General features: G+C 34.3%; 1 protein-coding gene across 1 annotated transcript in view; it reads right to left on the reverse strand.

The window, feature by feature from the left end:
* Positions 1-16,426, reverse strand: part of jbug (filamin-type immunoglobulin domains fbug) — an 879,391-nt gene that overhangs the window by 561,952 nt on the left and 301,013 nt on the right. The window contains exons 12-15 of the mRNA XM_090401914.1: positions 13,604-14,689; positions 9,555-9,776; positions 5,252-5,419; positions 5,000-5,149 (exon numbers count right to left, since the gene is read on the reverse strand). Of these exons, the coding sequence (XP_090258040.1) occupies positions 5,000-5,149; positions 5,252-5,419; positions 9,555-9,776; positions 13,604-14,689 (1,626 nt within the window). The remainder of the gene's footprint in view (positions 1-4,999; positions 5,150-5,251; positions 5,420-9,554; positions 9,777-13,603; positions 14,690-16,426) is intronic.

Consider the following 16,426-nt stretch of genomic DNA (forward strand, 5'->3'; position numbering starts at 1 on the left):
CAATTTAATTGTCTAAGTCTCTTTTTCACTGAAGCCCACAATTTTCTATTGGGTTGATTGATGTCAGGATATTTACTTGGCCACTGAAGCAATTGGATGTTGTGATTTTTGAGGAACTCTTTCACTTTTATTTGAAGTGTGGCATGGAGCAAGATCCTGTTAGAAGATGAATTCTTTTTTTTTCTGAATCTGTGGGACCACTCTTTTCTCCAATATTTTTATACATTGGTCATTTTTCATCATACTGTCAACAGATGCAAGTGATCCTGAACCGTCATGTGTAAAACAACCCTAGAACATCTTTTTAGCTGGGTGTTTAGGAACTTGTTGAAGGGGGATAAGAGAAGTTTTCTCAGCAGCTGATTTGTAAACATACGGTACTCTCTCTCTCTACTTAGACAAAGAAATAGGTCTCATCTGAGAATATGACCTTCTTCCGCTGCTAAACATCCAATCTTTGAACACTTTTGCCTACTGGAGTCTTTATCGTTAACAGTTGTTTCTTTTTTGGTCTGTGGGCAGTCCTCCCTGCTTCCAACAATCTTTGATGGAAGCAGGGAGGATTGTCACCTACAGCAGACAATCTTGGATTCATTTTACTTTTCCTAACTAGAAAACAATCTTGAGTAAGTGTAGGTTTCTTTCTTGCTCACATTTTCCTTTTTTTGACAGGAGAAAAGGTACCGGTCTCCCTAAACCTCTTTAAAATCACATCAGTGGTATCCAAACGAACACCACACTCATTTGACTGACCCAAAGACTGCCAATTTGTCTTTGAGTCATGGATGTGTGCTGAGAAAGAGTACATATTTTTGAATGCTTTCTTGGAACTGTATCCATTTTATAGCTACACAAAATGAATACAACATTATGAATGTCAACTTGTTTACACTATTAAAAATGCATGACATTATTAAAAATGCATGACACTATTAATGAAAATCGTAGAGACAGTTGAAACTGTTAAAACATGCAGCACTCAACCAAAATAGTGACTAAAACCAAAAATGGTAAACCGAAACCAAAACTAAAATTATTGTGAACTGAAATAAACACCAAACCAAAAACTTTATAAAAATTTGGTTGTTCAGATTAATTTGTTCGCTACTATGTGAGGTAAGTTCCTTGCTGAACAAAAACTGTAACCTCCTTTTAACTGCGGCCTCCCCCTCCTTTCCTTCTTTCTTAAATTTATGCCTACAATTACATATACAAATCAATATCCTAGTTCTATTCTGTTGTCTACCTCACAATAACATTCTTGTTATGCATCAGCATGAGAAAAAAATTTAACATTGCACATTTCATTTCATTTGAATAAATAATTTATCAATATTTCTAAATTATGAAAATTATGAAAACATTCTAGAATAGTTATCTAGAATATTAACATGGATTTTGAATTATAAACTCTAAATAACAATTTTTTATTTACTATTATATTGCTGTTTTGAAACCCAAGTCTGTAAAGCTATTACATTTGAAATCTGTTTCAAAAGATGAGAATGAAATGATAATTTAAGTGGGGTTATGTTTTAATTTGGGTAATGGCAGAGGACTAAAATAGTATTTTAGTTTGTTTTATGGATAAAAATTATTCTTCATCAAGCAGGAAACTATACAGCTGCCTCAAACATTGTACTTACCTTACTTGTCCTAGATCACTTTGGAATAAGTGATAAAGAATAAAATATTCATAGAACTTTTCAAGGAGCACTTTTGTTTGTATTGCCAATTAACTGTATCATCACATAACTCCTTAACAGTATTCTACTAACAGCAGTCTATCAATACTTAATCATGAACAATCTAATATTTATATCATCAAGTCTTCAGTCCAGGTCATATGATGATGCTATTGAGCAATATAGTGAACTCATAAGGGGCTTTCGTTTTAAAAAAAAGTTTATTAACCACTAAGGTTTAATTCAACAACTGTTCTTACAACTCTATTAGGTATTCATCTAACTTTTGAGTTGCACTCCATACACAGCATGATGAAAAGGCAAGTGGTAATGATTCCCTTGATACATAAATTTAGTTGGAATATCAGGCAGGCTTGGTTTGCCAGCCTTCCTGATAGGTTGGCTGAGCGGTTAACATACCAGCTCTCCAACCAGCAGGCTGTAGGTCGGAATCCTGCCATTGGCACAGATTGTTTGTGGTTGTCTCTAGGCAGGAGATGAATTTCATATCCTAGTGTAAGACCAATGCTGCTTGCTGGAGGCCTGAAGTGGCTTGAAAAAGTTCCATGGTCTCTTACACCAGGATTTCCCAGATTATATAAAAAATAAAATTTTTTAAAGGATTTTTAAATCAATAAAATTTAAAAAATAAAAATTCTTCTTTAGTACCCAAAGTAATAATGAACTATTGATTTACAACCTTTTGTTGGGGGAAGTCATAAGTTCAACATCTGCAATACACAAGTGACTGAAAAGTAATCCTTTCTGAATAAAACCAGAATTATTTAAGATAATTAGCTTTTACAAACAGACATTAGAGGACACTTATCTATGGTCAATCTTGTAAGTATCCAGCTTGATGTTAGGATACATTATTCACAACAATGAACCTAGAGTTTCCATAAATGAACAGTCATGCCGTTTGAAACCAGTTACCATTCTCTGATGTTCCTATAGGTAATAATTTATGGGATAAAATAAAACTTCACTTGAAGTTAAGTCCGGGTATTAAGTCCTTGATACCAACATGAAACCAAATTTCAAAACTTCATAGACTCTGGTGACCTACATGAATTAAGATTATCATGATGTATGGTTCTACCTGATAATTTCAGGTTGGTCTTTTGTCTTGCAGGATTTATTTTTGTTGTTTCAGTCTCCCAATAAAAAAAAAATAATTTAAAAAAAAATAAAAAAATCTTCTTTAATTTGGGTTTCACTGGCTCTGGTGTTTGATAGTCTGATTACCCTGTTTTTCCAAAATATACCCTCCCATTTTCATTTTTCTAACCTATTTTCTGATACAGTGATATCAGTACTATGTGCACAATGCTTTTTATTGGATTTTCTTCTGATTTGACAAGGGATTCAACGACAGTTTATTGCTGTACATGGACATCAAATGGACTGGCTACTGTTTAAAAACCTGAACAGCAATATAATGCTATAGTTAATACTCACTACAGCGAATACTATTACAGCAAACTGCATTATAAAAAAAAACATTCCTCAATATATAACAAACTACCAAAGAGTCCTAACCATAGCCCATAGCCACAAAGCTATTCTAAAAAAAAATTCATCACAATAAATTATCCACTATAATAATATCTGTTTTCTAGTGAATAAAACCCATCAGTCGTAAAGGAAAAAAAATTCAGGACATTAGATACAAAGTTTAGGATTTTATAAGACATGATTTTTGGCCCATCCAAGTATACACTTACACGTAAAATGATAAAGCAGTTCCAAATAAAATGATATTTCTTCCTAATATAGCTAAAAAAGTTTAATTTTGTAAGTTTAATTCCACAAATTTACAAGCTATTGTAGTTCAAAATAAAATGAACTGAAGTAACATATATAGAGAAAGCTCCAAAACATACTAATAATCATTAAGAGATGAGTCTTAAAAGGCTTAAATTTGGCGTAATGAATTATTCAGTGGAGTAGAATAAATACCCATTATCATTTTATATCAAACAGCAGACTTTGCTTTTGAAATTTTAAGTTGGAGGATTGACAAGTTAATCCAAATATACAGCCTTAGGTATCAGATTTGCCTTGGTATTGCACTACTTAAGACAATGGATTCTGTCCAATTCAGCTTTCATAAGTACATTAGATTAAGATTTCGCTGGTCTTGAAGAGCGCTGTTTCAAACTTGTTGGTTTCATCACAGATCACACAGAAACCTTATAAGGGCAAGAAACCTTTCTCTTGGTACCACTGAAAGTTTTATTTTACATAAATGAATTCTTAGCTGGTACATAAATTATAAAGAACAGAGAAAAATCCTGAAAGGCCTAAACTTTAATATAATAAATTATTTCCATCCTATCTGTGCAGAGTTTATCATGCTACCTTACAGTAAAACAATGCCAGATATTTACTATCCTATTTATTATTATTATTTGACACCTCCAGGGAGTCCAAAGACTCATCAAGGGAGGGCACCTTCTCTACAACGCTGTCGCCACCACTCAATCCACCAAATGACCACAACTACCAACGCCATCTACCGCCTACCACCACCACTAGTTTTTTCACAGACAATTACAAACATCCATGCCCATGGCAGGATTCAAACCCGCAGCCTTTTGGCTGGAGAGTGGATACGCTAACCACTCGGCCAGCCAGGCTGGCGAGACAGACATAGACCTGGTGACGATCATCACACCAATCCAGGCACGTCTGCCTAAAAAATCAGTGAATGGAGGTGCCGGGCATTATTATTATTATGCGACACCTCCAAGGAGTCCAAAGACTTATCAAGGGAGGGTACCTACTCTACAACTCTGTCTCCATCACTCAATCCACCAACTACACCAACGCCATCTACCACCCACCATGACCACCACCACCACTAGTATTTTCACAGAATCACAATTTATGAATTATTGTGAATTATGAATTATTTATGATTTATGAATATAAAAAATGATATGTGCAACAATGATGCAAGAGTGGACTTGTATTAACATGTATTAAAAGGAAAGGGAAAACTGCTTCAACAGAAACATAGAATGAAACGTAAATTATCTTAGAGAAAAAAATATATAATCCAAAAGTTTTTTGATCATACCTCATAATATATTACATTTAATAAATATCAAGGTGAATGAATGTATTTAATGCATAAAAAAATCCATATGTGCTATATATATAGTGTGTGTGTGTGGGTGGGTGTGCGCGTGCACGCACACACACACACCACACGCATATATGTTTTGATGAACTTAAAAATTACTGCACTGCTTTCATGAAAGCACCTATACACAGTTTGCTATATACTAGATAATTATGATCCTCACCTTTAATCATCACAGCAATGTCATCTTTTAAGAATCCTGGAGCAGAAATTTCAAATAATGCTGGAAGACCTACACTAAAAGCATGAAGCGCTTCTCCTCTTGCAAAAATATTATCTGTATGATTACTAACTTCACATTTCCAGGGTGAACCTAAAATAATTTTTAAAAAATAATTTAAACAGAAGAATGCTGAAGTAGCAACCAATTCCAACACATATCTAAATATAAAAGATTTCCACAAATATATCTCACCTGGAACTGTATAACCATTAAATTTCATCTCAATAGTATGTGTGGTAGAAGTATGAGGAATAAAAGAAGCTAAAAAATGATGATTTCCTAGGCTCTTCACATTGCTAGTGACATGCCCTCCATTAACCAGAATCTCCAGATTACCTGATCCTGCATCAGCACCATCAACTAAAAGTTAAATAAAAATATTAGTAACTAAAATATTAAATGATAGCATTTCAATACATTTCTTGCAAAATACAATGTCAATATAATGGTGGTGGTGTTGAAACAGAATACAAAACGTTGTGCTTTTATATAGCTGCTTCTCACTATCACAAATACTACTGTAACAAACTACTGGCAAGTCTAAACCAAAGCCACATGGGTAAATGCTGTGCTGAAAGAACACAGCATTTACCTATGTTCACTATAGCAAACCATCTGTTATCACTATTCCTGTGGGTCCTTATAAATTGACTATAGTGAGAGTCAACTGTAATTTACAGAATTAATAATTCTTGATAATTAATGCCTGATGTTTGTAATGATGCAGCATTTCCTTTCCTGTCCTTGCAGATATAAATCCCAAAACAACCAACCAAATATCTGAGATCACGATTCTCAACGGTAAAAGTTTTTTTAACTGTGTCATTACTATTCACTGAAAGTGCATAACTTGTCAGTAGTCAACTCTGATTGTACTAATGTAAGATATGAAACAATATTTCAAAGAGCTAAGAAATACAGATAGCTTGACTAACACAATGCAAATTGTTTGAAATCTAATTTTTCCATTTATGAGGGTTGTTTGAAAAGTTTGATAAAAAAATAAGTTAAACACATTTTTTTGGAAAAAATCACCTTTATTTGTGTAGACCTCGATGGAGGTCTACACATTTGGTCCAGCAAGTTTCCAATTTTTTCATCCCATCTAAAAAGAAGGATTTCTCAAATTGTGCAAAATAGTCATTGACAGCCTTGATGACATCCTTGTTCTAAGAAAATTATTTCCCACTAAGCCAAATTTTTAAGTTTGGGAACAAGAAGTCTGGAGAATATGGTGGATGTGAAACCAATTCGAACCTCAATTTGTGCAATTATGCCATTCCAATGGCCTATGTGTGGGACAGTGCATTATATTAATGAAAAGAGCACTTTTTTGTGCACCAATCTTGGCCATTTTTTTCTTCAGTTCTTTTTCAAACGGTCCAACAATGACACATAATGGACTCCTGTTATTGTCTTACCCTTTTTCAAATAGTCTATCATGATAATTCCTTGGAAATCCCCAAAAACCAGTGGCCATCACCTTCCCAGCTGACAAAACGGTCTTCGCTTTTTTCGGTGTTCTTTCACCGGACATTGTCCACTGTTCTGACTGATGCTTAGACTCAGGTGTGTAGTGGTGGATCCAAGTTTCATCTACAGTCATGAATCTATGCAAAAAATCATGCGAATTGTGATTAAACATTGTCAAACATTGCGTGGCACCCATTGTATGCACAATGGATGCCACGATTTTCATGCAATTTTTCATACAGGATATTATACACCTATTCAGTTTGAGATGCCTACAATCTCAGCAATCTCATGCACTTTCACTCAGCAGTCTTCCATAACAATACCATGGATTTTGTCAATCGTTTCCTTCATAGTGACCTCAGTCGGGCATCCGAAGCGCGCTTCATCTTCAATGGACTTACGACCACGTTTAAACTCATTTATCCAAAAATAAATAGTCTTTAATACTGGTGCAGAGTCCCCATGAACTGCATCTGACTTGACTTTGAACTGCGCAGTTGTCCACTTCTTCAAATAAAAGTGTTTTATCACTGCATGAAACTCGTTTTTCTCCATTTTTATGAAAAATGCAAACACGGTCATTTTAAATGTTTGCCAAACGAGAACTATGCATGTTGCACGTGCTAAAATTTTGCCAGTGGTCATGAAAAAGATGATACATGCCGATACTGGTATGAATGAACGAATTGTGTCACCAACTATTGGAAATTTACCAAACTTTTCAAACAACTCTCGAAATTTCCATTTCATTTCATTTAAAAAAATAAAATAAAAAAAAATGCTTGCAAAAGTAAGTATTCCATGTTCATTTTAGCTGCTTAAGCACAATTTTTAATGAAGAAAAAAGTTAAATGATCTAAGCAGATAACAGAAACAGCAAAGTTGGTAGGCTGTGGAGTCTGATGATTAAACTGTTATATGGAACAAAACAGAAATTATTATTATTACGGGCACCTCCAAAGAGTCCTTAGACTAATCGAGGGAGGCCCAACATCATGTCAAGAACAACTATTCAACATTCACACAGTATATATCAAACTTCTCCTTGAACTCATTTACAGTCATGGCACCCACAACAGACTCTGGCAGCTTATTCCACTAATTTACCACTCTCCAAGTAAAAAACCTAGCTCTAACACCTTTGCTAACCACACTCTTACCAAGCTTCCATGGATGACCCCTAGTCCTCCCACTACCAGTCCTATTCTCAAAAATATCTTCTGAATTAATCTTATAGAAATCCTTCAGTAATTTGAATGTCTCAATCTCAATCATATCACCCCTTTTCTGCCAATCAATCAATTTCTGCAGCCCACAAATCTTCAACCTGTTCTCATAAGGTTCATTCCATAGTCCTGCTATTATCTTGATCACGTGTCTCTGGATCCTCTCCACCTCCTCCCCATCGAGAAGAAACTCTGGCGCCCATATCTGGGCACAGTAGTCTACATGAGGTCTTATCAAGGCTTGATACAGAGGAACAATAACCTCTTTGTCTCTGCTCGTTAAAGTGTTTTTCAGCAGCCAAGTGATTTGATGAGCTGATTTTGCCACTTTTGCGATGTGTCCCCTAAACTTCAACTCCCTATCCACCAATACTCCCAAATCCCTGGCCTCATCAATCTCCTGGAGTACAGTTCCACCAATGTGATATACTGCTGCTAATCTTTTCACCCCAAAATGCAAAACCTTACATTTTTCAACATTAAATTGACATCCAAACTATCCAAATCATCCTGCAAAATTTTGACATCCCAAGCATTCACTATTGCTCTATCTAACTTTGCATCATCTGCAAAAAGATGCAAAATTAAACATAACATATGCTGACAATATCCATGGCACCGTTCAAATTAATTCTGATCTATGGATCTGAAACACAGGTTAAAAATAAAATGGCTGATTGAGGACAGGAGACTACAAATAAGAGTCAATGAAAATTAGAATGAAAATAAATATATTAAACATGATAATATTAGAAAACTTAACACTATCAACATCCAATACATTATTATTATTATTTTTTATTATTGTACATCAACATCATCATCATCCAATTCCTGATATGTATCCTCAAGGAGTGTACAGGATATTATGGTAGTACTACATGAAAACGTTACGCCATTACTAACTTCCGATCAACAATTTTCTTCCAAATTAATCTGCTATCTGTCAAGATTCCAACAGTATCAGATCTTATATTTCTATCTTCTAAATCACTTTTTATTGTATCAATCCACCTACACTTTCTGTTTTGGGAGGACTTGGTCTTCCTTTGGGTCTATTTTTTATCTGCTAACCTGACAAAGAACACTTGTTTTGCTAATGCTTCCTGTCCATTTTGTTTAAGCAAACATTCAAAAACATATATAAGCTATTGTAAGATGGTATATTCACTTAAAAAGAATTGGAAATAAAATAAAAATTAACAAAATGAGTGTCTAAAGCAGCAATGTTAACAAAAAAATATCCAAAAGTCAGTAAATGAATCAATGCCATGCAACAGAAAATTAAGAATTACTGAAATTAGATGCTTTCCAAATAACAGAAATCAATACTGAAAGAAAAGAAACTGTTGATTGTGAAACAAATAATGAAAACTTAAGTGTGTTAAGTCTATTACAATATATATCTTGTGAATATGTGTCAGAAGTGATACTGATCATTTGGCTGAAAACTAGAGTCCCTTTCTTTTTGGGAGGACTGTGTGGTGATAACAGATTGGGGGGGGGGGGGAATCAAATTCCTTCTCTCATATCCATAATGACATCAAGAGGAGAATAATTGTGAATAAGCAAATGAGTGGGGGAGAAGGGGGGAATAGAATTTTTAATAAAATTATTCAGCTAGAACCTGAAAGATCTAAATAATGCAGCATTCAATTATCATGTTTAGGCATTTCATTAATTAACTTAATATAAACTTAAGCAGAATGGGAATCAACAAATGCAAATGGTTTGTAAAAAAAAAATATCTTTCTGATTTTCTATTTTTAAATAAGTTTTATATAAATACTTACTTTCAAATTCAACAGCTTTTCCTATAACTCCATTAGGTATCTTTCCAACTTTTATTTGAGCCGCATCATATGCATAACAATGAAAAGGACTACTAGGTAAGGATCTACCTGATATTCGAATATCAACTAAATGTTCTCCCACTTCTGCAGTAATATATTCAACCTGATATTTAAATGGATGAAGAAGTTCCAGATGGAATGGTATCTCCCTACCTGATGGTGCTAAAAAAAAAAAAAAAAGTTTAAATACATAAATACAAAAATTATTATAACTCAAAATAAAATTAACTTTATATATATATATATATTTATTTACAGAGTAACTGACTCAGTTAAATGACATGTTTATAATTAATAACTGACTTAAACACCGAGAAAAAATACAAGAGATTTAATAAGGTTTCACTACTAGTTTCATTGGAAATGCCGACTTAGTCAGGTTAATACAGTGCCATGGAGAAAACAACATCTTAAAAATATATTGTACTTTAGACAAAAACAGAGTTTAGAACAAGTAGTAATTGTGTTTAAAACTGAGTCTGAGCATTAGTTCTGGCACAAAGCACTGTGCATATGAATGATATCATGAGTGCGCCAAAACTGGATTACAGTGCTATGTGAATCAGGCAGGCTGTAACTGAGATTGCTGTTTAGATGGGCAGGGTCGAGAGCTATTTCTTTGGATTCCAAGATACGTCTTTCTAATTCATCGGAGCATTTATAGATGTTTGAAGTTGAGTTACATTTATTTGATGTTGTCATCCTTCAACATTGGTATTGGCCGAGAATAACACATGGCTGGATAGGGGCACTAGCACGGATTCTGTTATAAGAAATGTCATGTTGATGTTCTAGGTGCAGAGAGAGATGGACTTTTCTGTCTGGGCCATAATATGGTTTGCTGCAACTGTAAATGATTTTGTATACTCCTGGGAATTGAAGAAGGTTGTGTTTTACTTTAGGTTGACTGAGGTAATCAACTTAGTAATGAAGATAACTCAAATCCAACAGCCTACACCTCCTTACCATATATAAGTTCTCTTTCTCCTAAACTAGCGAAAATCCTGAAGAAATTTAATGTTAAAACATATATCTCCACCTTTCCAAAACTCCGATCTTACCTCAGTCAACCTAAAGTAAAACACAACCTTCTTCAGCATAATTTTTTTGCAAGGAGGCATGTAGTTCTTGCTTTGTGTGTGATTCCAAATAGTACAGATATCATCCACATACAGATACGAAGGAAAATTTCAGGATTTAAGGAAGATACTTTTTTTTTTCTAAATGTTTCAGATAAAGTCCGCACAGTTAGCCTAGGGGCTGTGCACTTCTCAACCATATGCCTGGGGAAGGAGTGTCCTAGGTTCGATTCCTGTCGGTAACGCGAGGAGCTGAAGGATCTTCCTCAGTCATAGCCAAGTTAGCCGGTCTTGGGCGTGGACAGTAGGTTTTTTTCCTCCAGTTTATCCTAGGGTTTTTCATCCTGCAAAGCAGGCAAACCGGCCTTGAGAACTCAACACTGCAGGACATAGGATACACCAGGGAGTAGGGCTGACTACCTTATCCTGTGAATGGTTTGAGGTCTGATGATTAATAAACCCTTGACACCGCAAGGTAAAAGAGGGTATAAAGAAGATGAGATGAGATGAGTTCTAGATAAAAGTTGGATAAAGTTAGGAGACAATGGCAAATTGCTTCAATATGTTTATACTGTTTGCCCATTATAGGCAATGGTTAAATTCTAAACGAATAAGCTCCAGGGCCCTTAAAGTAAGGATCATAAATATGAGGCTATTGCTAGATTGTCGCAACATTTTTTTTTTTTTAATTTTATTTATTTATTTATTCTGGTGAAGTTAAAGCCATCAGGCCCTCTCTTCCACACCACCAGAAACATTAAATACAAATACGATACAAAATTACAAATTAATATAATGTACTTATCCATAGTTGAAATAGTAGGCCTACATAAACACAAAAATACTACACAATTTTCTTTGTGCTTCTCACAATCACGAGCTCTGATAAACAACTGCTAAACTGCTGTTCTATTGTTGGTTATTGACAGTTGCCAACTAGAAAAGACAAAATATCGCTATGAGTCTGTCAAAATTCTGCTACACTATGCTGCAATAATGTCTGCTTGTCAGTCGCAGCAAGATAATGCATTATAGTAAGCTCCAAACCTCCCTGTCACTTCCATCATGCATTCGTAATCAGGAGACTGTTGATATCGACTTTATATACACATTCAAAACTGTAAGCAGTTATTGAATAATAACAATAATGTAGGCATAATTACCGTTAAAGGGAGAAAAGTCACAAAACAGAAAAATGTTCCATGTTCGGGCCCAGTGCATAAAAAAGTTCCGGTGCAGGGCCCTGGCTGAATTTAACCACTGAATTATAGGCAAACAATATAATAAACAATAACATAAACAAACTGAAATATCTAGAATTTATAACAAACTTTTTAAAAGTTGACATTAGTTGTCAGTTCAAAAAACAGATATTCAAGGGTGTAAGTCAAAGGAAAACTGGTGAAGAGTGACATGAAATCAAAACTGACAATTATATCAGAGGATTTACATTTTCACATCTTTAATTTTTTTAAATATTCTTAATTTTTGATAAAAGAATAGGAACATCCTATACTTTTCAACAATGTCATTGCTTAATTTATTATGATCACATCCTCCTGTATACTCTATTATCTTGAACTAGTCTAAAAATATTTTTACTAACATAATCAATGAAATTTTTCTTATTTCTTGCATCATCTGTCACTAATACTACTAGTATTAATCTGTGCATATATTTATGACTGAACAGGGTATTAGTATTGATTTAGTATGATCTAATGGTAGGTATCTATCATTAATAGCTTGGCTCTTTTCTCAAATTTTCCCAAAAACATATCTGTATGTTTTGCTGGCCTGGTTGGCCGAGTGGTTAGCGTATCCACTCTCCAGCCAAAAGGCTGCAGGTTCGAATCCCGCCGTGGGATGGGTGTTTGTGATTGTGAAAATACTACTAGTGGTAGTCGGAAGTAGATGGCATTGGTGCAGATGATGAAGGTAGTTGCAGTTGGTGGACTGGTGGAGATGGAGAATTGTAGAGTTGGTACCTTCCCTCGACAAGTCTTTGGACTCCCTGGAGGTGGTATTTAGATCTTCGACAACTAGCTTTTCTTTTTTTCCTTTGGTCAGCTGTCCCTTCTAATGACCTGATAAATTCCTTCACTTCTTACTTAGTATGGGAACATAGGCACAAAGAAGTCTCATTGCCCAATTCTTCATATTTATGTTTGCCCATGTCACTCTACTTGAAATTGCCTACAATTCAAGAATATTGAATACTATAGTTACTCCTTTCCTTCCTCTGATCACTACTGCCTGAACATAATATCTTATACTTATCATTTAGAACAATCTCATTTGTTTTCATTTTCTTTGTTTCGGTAACAAATTATGTTGATAGTATTACTACCTTGAATTCTATTGATATTGAGTTTGTTCTAGTAGCTGACTTTTCACTGTTCATCCTAGTTCCCTAACTAAAGCACACCACAGCTGGCACATTTCAATCACATGGCATTATCATCATTTTCTTTTAGTTTAAACCAATACAAAATACAATTTTTTTGGCCAAATCCAAAATATGCCAGTCCATCCTCATTTATTCATTCAGTATCCAGGAGGATGCTGAGTAACTACGTGCACCATAAGAAATAAAGGATTGGACATTAGTTCAAAAACTCTAGTCAGTTCTTTGTATCCCTGAAAATGCTATGGAGAAAGTGGTCTCTGTTATGTAGGTTTGACTCCTAAGTGATTCCTCAAAGTGATATTCACTATATAAATAAAAGGAGTTAGATTAATTAAGAACACCTTTTATTCAGCCTTTAAAAAAAATTCATCTGATGAATGATTCTAAAAAGCATGTTTTGTGATCAAATGGTGAGCCTCAAGTATATCCATTAAACACTAAATTGCTTTTAATATTTACAATCACCATAATTATCATTAATAAAATCATCAAAAACTTACCAGTAATAATAATCCTAATATCATCTTGTCTAAGACCTGATCCAGCTAAAATAAATGTCACAGGCTGCTTCACAGGTATTAATTTTAAACCATCACCTTCAGCAATGACAGAAAAGAGATCAATAGCTTCTGCTTTGCTTTTAGATAAGGCTGCTGAATTTATGGATTCAGGTAACTCTCGACAGTGTTTCTGCTGCAGAAACTGAGAATCAAACTTTGAGTTTGAAAGAGAAAAATTTTCTGATGACGATGATGTACTGGACATTAAATGAGAATCCTTGTAGCTCTCACGAACAGGTATTCTAGGTTGGGTTTTTGGTTTAGCCCCTAGTCCTAACTTTTTTATATCATGTTCCTTCCTAGCATGCATATGTTGACCTTTTCCTGAATTTATGAAACCTTCAGAATATTCCTTTCGATAAAGATCACTGTCCTTTTTCATATGCAAAAGTAATGAGTCACTATGAACTTTGTCCGTTTTGTTTGTTTTCTGTTCTCGAGATGACCAACTTCTGGTAGTTACATCAGCTGCAGATGGTTTCTTTGCTGTAGGAGGAGGCAATGGTGGTGGTGGTGATTTTGCAGGTTTTATATCATCCCTTTGGGCCATGAGCTTGTTATTTATAAGTTCTGCCTTTTCATGAAAGCTCATCTCCTCAGAACCATCCAAAGATATATCGGAAATAAGTCTAGTAGATTTATTTATCGAGGTTATGTTATCAGCAGATTCTGATTTCCAATTCGTTTTAGACTCCTTGCTTGTATTTTGGCTAGAATGTTTTTTGTTTTGATAAATTTGTCCATCTCTAAATTCTGTTTTATTCTGTTGATTTACTAATTCTGTCACATTTTCAGTTTTATGATTGGCATTGATATGTGCATATTCTCTTTCATGAGTAGATTTTGAATATCCACTTGCATGTTTGGATTCTGAATATGCATTACTAGTTAAAACTTTAGTATTAGGAGATGGACTATGATAGGAGTGCAGATCTGAGGTTCTTTTCAAATCTTGTATTCCTTTTCCTGCAAACTTTTCAGATGCATCATCATTATGTTCAGTTACTTTTAGAGTAAAAGGTGACCCTACAAAACAATAAAAAGAAACACAATTTCAAACTTGAAAATAATTTTTGAATATTATAATTTTTAAGCTATTACTCTTTTATTTACTTAATTATTTATCTTATTCATGATCATACCAGAACCTATAAATACATTAGCACAGATATAGAAGGAAGAGCAAACTTATTTATAATGGATGTAAAATTCAACAGTTTGTAATCATTAGAAAGGAGAAGCATGAAAGAAAGGGTGAAGAAAGAAAATGGCTCATTACATAATTTCCAAGTGCCATACATGATTATACAAATTCAGATAAACAATGTCCATGGAAGTATCTGTAGAAAAAGCATTAAACAGAAAGTAAACACAAAAAAGAACTTAAATAAAAATTATGATGTTAAATGAAATTAAAATAAATTGAAGCATATTAAGAGATTAATATTCAATATAGTGCAAAACATAATACACTGAATCATGATCATCGTTTATTTATAATTTAACAATTATAAATAGAGAAACAAATTAAAACAAATGAGTCTGTGTACACTGAGATTACTAGAGATCCGTCAATTATGCTAATTGATGGATCTCTAGTGCAAAGAGTTAGGAGAAAATGGGGAGAATGTTGCTGATGTATTTCCAATATTGAGTTCAGGGTCTGCCTCTTTTTCTTTTCCCATCTGTAGGGGCGTAAAGGACCAGCACATCAAAAGGTGCAGAGGGTGGGTGTCTGAGTTGGTAGCCAAGCCATTTTATTTGGTTTCTTTGAACAGTGCTGACTAGAAGATGTTGCTGGGTTTTCTCTAATATAATAGAGTTGGGAATGTGGTTTTGGCAGGAGTAGTCCAGGATATTTTTTAAACAAGTAGTTCCAAAGCTGTTTATAATATTGGTTGCTGTTTTTGTTGAGATGTTCCAGGTCTGAGAGCCGTATAGAAAGATATATTGGTTGGTGCACTTGTAAAGATGAATCTTCGTCTCCTTTAAGATAAGGTTCGACTTCCATTCTTTTTTAATACTTCTGTGGAAGTGGAGTGCTTTTTGTTTTCTTGTCTTAATGTCTATTAAGGTGTCTGAAATGTGTGATTCCTAGGTATACAAAGTCTTCTACTTCCTCAAGGTAATCATTTTGATTTATGTAGACGTGCCTATCTACCTGATTTTTTGATATCGTTGTTTTTTGAGAGTTTATTTTTAGTCCAAATATTTCTGCAGTTCTCCTAAGGCTGTTGAAGTAGTTTTGGGCATCTGCGGTGTAAGAGTCGATGAGGACTCTATCATCTGCAAAGCTCAGGTCTACAAGGTGTATCTTTGTATATGGGTCTTTGATGAGGATTCCAGATTTAACTTGAATCAATTTAAAAATATAGTCAATTACTATGATGAATAGATATGAAGCCAAAGTATCTTCCTGTGGGACTCCTGTGGTGATGGGAAAACTGTCTGTTTTGTCTCCATTAACTAATACTGTAGTTTGATAACCCTGGTAGGGTGCCTTCATTGCCCTGATAATTTTTGGTGAAATGCCATAAAGTTTGAATGTTTCCCAAAGTCGTTCCCTATCAACAGAATCAAATGCTTTAGTGAAGTCTATAAAGTTCAAAAGCAATGGTAAGTTCTTGTCCTTTGAACCCTCTATTAGTCTTCTGATACATTGAATGTGATCTAAAGTACCATGTTTTTTTTTTTTTTTTAGGAATCCAGCCTGGTTTGTACAAAGTAATGGAGTTATATGCGGTTCAATTCTATTTAATATCA

The sequence above is a fragment of the Typopeltis vanoorti genome, chromosome 12, assembly GCF_054136105.1.
Source record: "Typopeltis vanoorti isolate ZY-2024b chromosome 12, IOZ_Tvanoo_1.0, whole genome shotgun sequence".
In the NCBI taxonomy this organism is placed as follows: Eukaryota; Metazoa; Arthropoda; class Arachnida; order Uropygi; family Thelyphonidae; genus Typopeltis; species Typopeltis vanoorti.